This window comes from Neopelma chrysocephalum, unplaced genomic scaffold, assembly GCF_003984885.1.
Source record: "Neopelma chrysocephalum unplaced genomic scaffold, ASM398488v2 Primary Assembly neopelma1_89, whole genome shotgun sequence".
NCBI lineage: Eukaryota > Metazoa > Chordata > Aves > Passeriformes > Pipridae > Neopelma > Neopelma chrysocephalum.
In genome coordinates, this window is record NW_020897751.1 from 579,347 (window position 1) to 585,346 (window position 6,000).

A 6,000-nucleotide genomic window follows, 5' to 3' on the forward strand; every position below is an offset into this window, starting at 1 on the left:
AGGAAACTGTCCCGCAGCTGAGACTGCACGGGACTGGGTGTTTTATTCTTTTGCCTTTTGGAGGAAAAAAACAGATTCAAGAAATTCCAAGACAAAATCTGCTGACTGTATGGAAGCTGTGAAAAAAGAAAACAGGGCAAAAAAGGTGTTGGTCCTTAATTCTGACCTTCTCCATCTCACTGAAGTCTCCTCTGCACCCTGGCTCTCGCTGTGGAACCCACATGAAAGGTCTGTCTGGCCCAGGAGAAGCATTTCCACGGGGAGTTAAAATAAAGTGACTTCAGCCAGGTGAATAAATAAAAGGAATTTTTATAAAATTGCTTCATAGAGAGTTTAAATGGTATTTTGAAGGCAGACTCAGATGTGCAGAATGGACCTCCCTCCTTTTGCTCCAAATACCCCCAAAATCAGGTTGGGATGGAAGTTTTCCCTCTTGCCTCTCCCTTCCTTTGTAATGTCATCCTCCTGGGAAAAATTGAAAACACAGAGCCAGGCTCAGAGTGCTGCCACTGGTCTCGGGGTCCTGGTGAACCCTGACACTCAAAATTTGTCCAGAAAGGGAAAAAAGAGGTTGCTGGAACGATGTTTATCCAAGAAGCTTAGGATCTATAATTGCATCTTTTCCCTTCCCCCTCCGTATGAGGAATAGAGGATAAAAGGGGCTTTGGAAAATCCTTGCAGATGGGAGCAGGGAATGGTGTTTACGGAGATGCAGGAGATTTCCCGGGGAGTTTTAAAAAGCTTCGCTCTGTTTAAAACTCAGCCGGCTTGTCCAGCTTAATCCCTGCTCCTGGATTGCTGTCTGCAGCAGGCAAACCCCCCGGCCAGGATCCCTTATCTGCCCAGGGACATCTTTCAGCAGGGACCAAAAATCACTTTCCCACACCGGGAGCCCCTAATGAGGGTTTTTTCCCCCCACTGGGATATCTGGGAATGGGAATCAGGCCCCACGTCACTGGAGATGCCTGCAGGCTTTGGGATGTGATGGTACAAAGGTCAGGCAGGAGCAGCCCAACCCTCCCTTACGGGTTCAGGTCCACAAGTTTTGACCTGGGCATTCCTTTTTCCCCCGAGTCCAGGTCCCTGAGTGCCTGCCCTTGCTAATGGAAAACAAACTGAACTTGCAGTTACAGCCTCAGGGCTCGTGACTGGTCTCTTCTGGGACACCCGCTTTTCCCAGGCTCCATGGGCAATGAAATCTGTCCCCGCCGGAAAAAATCCTTCTTTCAAGCCAAAACTTGAATTTCCCTTCTTTTTTGTTCTAAACACACACACAGAGCTGATCCACGCACAGAAATGGGGTGTCACCCATCACAGCTGGGGAGAAGCTTTGGACTCACTCACACTTCCAATTTCCAAGGGGGAAAAAGATGCATTGGGAAACATTCTGGGGATGAAAGCTCCCAAATCACCTGTTTCACTCCTGTTGCAGCGGAGCTGAAGGCACTGGTGTGGTGGAGGTGGATGCCGGGATGGAGAAGCAAAGGGAAGGGTCCCAGCTGAGCCAGGGACACGCAGTAACCAGGCAGCTGTGCCAGCAGAGAGACAGTGTCCCCTGCAGCTCCAGGCCAGAGGCCACCACCTTTCTGGGACACCTGGGAGTCTCCCTGAGCAGCAGGAACTGGCACCACCCAGGGACACGAGGCCGGGCAAAGTGCACAGCCAGGTGTGGTGAGAGGCAGCCATGGAGGGGTAGGTCCTGCCAGCCCCGGCGGGCACAGGGGTGGGCAGGGTGGGTGCTGGGGGTCACGGGGGAGCGGGGGGCACAGGAAATGGGCGCAGGGTGTGGGGCAGCACCGGCCACACAGCTCTTGCCACTGTGTCTCCTCTGCTTCAGCCTGAGGCTCTGCAGCATCACCGTCCTGGTGGGCACTGCCCTCCTCCTGCTGGCACCCAGCAGCACCCAGGTGAGCCACCCCTCTGCTTCGCCCTCCTGCTGTCCCCTCTGATGAGCAGGCCCAGCATGAGCAGTGCCACACCCCTCTCTCCCTGCAGGCTCTGAGCAGCTCCGGGCGGAAGGGCCTGTCCATGGACCGGGATTTGGACAAGGAAATGTAAGAGGTGGACGTGCTCCCCCCACCTTCAGGCTTGTAAAAGCCAACAGAGCAACACCCCAAAATGGAAAGCGTTTCAGAGGGAAATAAATTCCCCTTGGGCTTTGTGCCCCCTCAAAATTAAGAGGCTCCCAGCTCCACCTTCTCCCCCATATTGCCCAAACTCCCCAAACATCTACCCCCAGCTGGTTTCCCTGTCCCTTTGGCTAAATTAGCCCATTTGCTCCCCGAGGTACTAATTTCTGCTTCCTGGGGTGGGGGGAATCTTGCCAGGGTCCCTGCCCTCTGACAGGGTGGAATTCCCCTGGGGCAGGGTGGTATTTAGCAACCTTTCCTCGCTGATTTTGCTCCCCTCTCCCAGCATCCCGGGTGTGGATGTGCTGGAGGAGCGCGAGCTCTCCGAAGAGGTGAAACCAGGTAGAAAGGCTGTGTCCAGAAGGGCCTGGCACCCCCCACAAGTCCAGGCAGAGCCAGAGGAGGATCGAGACCACCTCCGCCACCCCCAGGACGATGCCAGGATGGTGGATGTCCGTGAGCAGCCCCGGATGCTGCCCCTGCAGGTGCAGAATGGCCCAGAGGAGGACCGTGACCATCTCTACCACAGCTGAGTGCAGATGTGCCCAGGCTGTGAAATGAGGGGTGGGAGCCACCCCTGGGGCTCCCTGGGGGGACTCATCTCTTCCCTACTCAACCAATAAACCCACTACCCTCTCCAATGTCCTGGTGGGCTCCTCGTTGCTGCCAGAAACCTGCTGCTAAGTACAGGGCCCTAAACCTGAGGGATCCCCCTCCTTGGGAGCGCCCCAAGACCCTGAGCAGGGTGAGGATGATGCCCTGGGACGGGTGACTCAGTGCCACAGGCTGTCCCCTTCCTGGGGGACACACGGATGGATCTCCACGAGTCTGCTCTTGCCCAGCCCAGCATCAGAGAGCAGTGTGACAGAGTGGGGGGTCTCAGTGAACCCAAACCTTTCCCAGCTGAGGGAGGACCTCAGAGAAGGACGCCCCATGTCCCGGCAGCACCTAGAAAATGTTTTAATAGCAAAGGCAGAGGTGGTCCCCACTGCTGGTTGTCACCCCAAGCATCGCTCGCCGATGGGTCCCAGTCCCCTCCATGGGGTAAGGCAGAGGGGCAGCAGGTGGCTGTGGGGACCTGCACCACTCCGGGGATCTGCACGTGCCCGGGGAACCTGCACATCCTTGGGGACCTGCACATCCCTGGGGACCTGCACATCCCTGGGGACTGCAGCTCCTCGGGCTCAGCTGTCTGTGAATTTTGCCTTGCGCTTCTCCACAAAGGCCGTCATCCCCTCTTTGCGGTCATCCTGGGAGGAGCAGAGAGGTGAGCTTTGGGGGGGCTGTGGCAGCCCCACTGTCGCCCCACCAAGGGGCCGATCCCCCCTCTGCCACGGGGCAGATCCCTCTACTCACAGTGGCAAAGGTGGCGTAAAAGAGACGCTTCTCCGTCCTGTTCCCCTCTGTCAGCGTCGTCTCAAAGGCTGAGAGCAAGGGAGAAGTTGGGGAGACCCCTCTGCCTGGCCCCGCAGCCCCCCCAAGGGGTTCCCAGTTGGCCTCCCAGTCCCTACCAGCGTTGACCGACTCCTTGGCCATGGCAGCCACCAGCTTGGAGTTGCTGGCGATCTTCTCAGCGCAGGCGATGGCCGCGTCCAGCAGCTTCTCCACGGGGAACACCTTGCTCACCAGACCTAGGACGGGCAGTGGGAAGTGGGGGGATGGCTCCCTGCTGGCCCCCTGCAGTGCCAGGGCTGGCCCACGCCCCTACCTGCCTCCTTGGCCTCCGCTGCCGAAATCCGGTCCCCGGTGAGCACCATCTCCATGGCCAGCGACTTCCCCACCGCCCTGGTGAGCCTCTGCGTCCCGCCGGCACCTGGACGCACGTAGGGAAGGTCCAGAGAGGGATAGCTGGGTGTCCCCACTCCGGCCGGGATGGAACCCCCTGGCCGGTGCCCGCCGCTCACCTGGGATGGTTCCCAGCAGGATTTCGGGTTGCCCGAACTGCGCCTTCTCCCCGGCGTAGATGATGTCGCACATCATGGCCAGCTCGCACCCGCCACCCAGCTGGGACAGGGGAGGCACGGGGGGGTCAGGGGGTGGCACTGGGGGGTCAGGGGGTGGCACTGGGGGGTCAGGGGGCACAGGGAGAGGCGGGGGGCACTCACGGCGTAGCCATTGACAGCGGCGATGATGGGTTTACGGACCACGGAGACCTTGTCCCACCCGCCCAGGAAGGCGCCGTTGTAGCACTCCTGGAAGGTTTTATTCTGCATCTCCTTGATGTCCGCACCGGCTGCAAAGGGAAGTGGGCTGGGACAACAACTCCTCCCCTAACCTTCCCCAAAATTTTGGGGTGGGGAGAGGCGTCTTCGCCCTACCTGCAAAGGCTTTCTGGCTGCCGGTGAGGACGATGGCTCCCACCTGCGGGTCACTCTCCATGGCCTCCAGCGCCTGCCGCAGCTCGGCCATCAGCCCCTCGCAGAGCGCGTTCAGCGCCTGCGGCCGGTTCAGCTGGATCAGCCCCACATTCTTCTGCGCCCCCGTCTTCTGCACCAACAGGTACTGGAACGTGGACCCTGCCGCCGCCCCGGCACCGGCCCGTGAGCCCACCGGCTGCCGGGCACGGGGTGAGACCCCTGACAACCCCTAGCAAAGTCCGGCCGCCGCCCCGCGCTATATTAAGGTGACCTTCACGCCAGCGGTCACCAGCAGCCGGAGGGGACGTGTCCGCGGGTTTCGGCTCGGGGGAGCTGTGCCGGGACCATCCTGTGCCGGGACGGCGAGCCACCGGTACCGGGGCATGGCGCAGGCACCCTGGGACCTGCTGCACAGCCCAGGGACCGCGTGCCCGGTGCCGGGACCGTACATGGAGCAGGGACCCCGTCCTGGTGCGCAGCCCAGGGACCACGTGCAAGTTGCTGGGCACACGCCCAGTGCTGGGACCGTGCCCGGTGCAGGGACCCGGTGCTCACCACCCCCTCCGGCCAAGCCCACCCCCCGCCAGCCCCCGGTGCCCTCCCCGTGCCCCGGTGCTCACCGGCGCTGCAGCCCCGCGTGCCGGCGGGGTTGCAGAGCGGCGGCGGGGGCCGCGCCCGGGGCAGCGCGGCGGCGGCGGGGCGGAGGAGGGTTCGCAGCGCGGCGGCCATGGCGGAGCGCGGCGGAGCGGCCCCGCCCACCGCGCCGGCCACGCCCCTCCCGCCGTCGCCCATTGGCCGAGGCGGCCCCGCCCCGCCGTTCGCCATCCCCATTGGCCGCGGCGGCGCCGCGGGGCGGGGCCGGGACCCCCGGTACCGCTGAGGGGGCGCGCGGGGGGTCCCGCCGGCAGCGCCGCCGAGCCGGGGGGGCCGGGCCGCGGGATTAGCGGGGCTTAGAGCCCGAGGGGGAGCGCAGGGGGGAATCCCCCGCCGCCCCCCGCGCGTGGGGTGGGGGGTGTGCGGGGGGGGGCGCGGCGGGAGCGCGGCGGCGGCGGGAGCGCGGCCGGGGAGGAGCGGAGCGAAGCGAGCCGGCGGTGCCCCGGGCCCGGTGAGTACCCCGGGTGGGGAGGGCGGGAGGGGTGAGTGTGCCCCGCGGACGGGTGTGCGCGGGTGTGCGGGAGCGTCTTCCACAGGGCTGTGCGGGAATGTGGAAGCATCATCCACAGGGATGTGCGGGAATGTGCGGGAGCATCATCCACAGGGATGTGCGAGAATGTGGAAGCATCACCCACAGGGATGTGCGGGAATGTGAAAGCATCATCCACACGGGTGTGCGAGAATGTAGAGGAACATCATCCACGCGGGTATCCGGGACTGTACAGGAATATAATCCACGCGGGTGTGCGCGGGTGTGCGGAAGCGTCGTCCACAGGGGCGTGCGGGAATGTAGAGGAGCATCATCCACACGGCTGTGCGGGAGCATCATCCACAGGGGCGTGCGGGAATGTGCGGGAGCA

General features: G+C 62.5%; 2 protein-coding genes across 3 annotated transcripts in view; one reads left to right on the forward strand and one right to left on the reverse strand.

The window, feature by feature from the left end:
• Nucleotides 1-3,065: 3,065 nt before the first annotated feature.
• On the reverse strand, nucleotides 3,066-5,215 carry ECHS1 (enoyl-CoA hydratase, short chain 1). 2 transcript variants are annotated; one of them, XR_003535793.1, is made up of 9 exons: nucleotides 5,107-5,215; nucleotides 4,448-4,645; nucleotides 4,235-4,362; nucleotides 4,034-4,133; nucleotides 3,838-3,942; nucleotides 3,641-3,760; nucleotides 3,486-3,553; nucleotides 3,245-3,379; nucleotides 3,066-3,207 (listed from the first exon to the last, which is right to left on the reverse strand). XR_003535793.1 is itself a non-coding variant. In XM_027693007.1 (8 exons), the coding sequence occupies exons 1-8, from the start codon at nucleotides 5,213-5,215 to the stop codon at nucleotides 3,314-3,316; spliced, it is 894 nt and encodes a 297-aa protein (XP_027548808.1). In that variant the 3' UTR covers nucleotides 3,066-3,313. The 2 variants fall into 2 exon arrangements, 1 of the variants encoding a protein (XP_027548808.1); XM_027693007.1 differs by having other exon boundaries at nucleotides 3,066-3,379.
• Nucleotides 5,216-5,554: 339 nt separating this feature from the next.
• The window catches only part of LOC113972151 (spidroin-1-like), a 6,217-nt gene continuing 5,771 nt past the window's right edge, over nucleotides 5,555-6,000 (forward strand). Inside the window, exons 1-2 of the mRNA XM_027692940.1 lie at nucleotides 5,555-5,591; nucleotides 5,677-6,000. The exon at nucleotides 5,677-6,000 is cut by the window's right edge and continues 488 nt beyond it. Of these exons, the coding sequence (XP_027548741.1) occupies nucleotides 5,747-6,000 (254 nt within the window). The 5' untranslated portion in view covers nucleotides 5,555-5,591; nucleotides 5,677-5,746. The remainder of the gene's footprint in view (nucleotides 5,592-5,676) is intronic.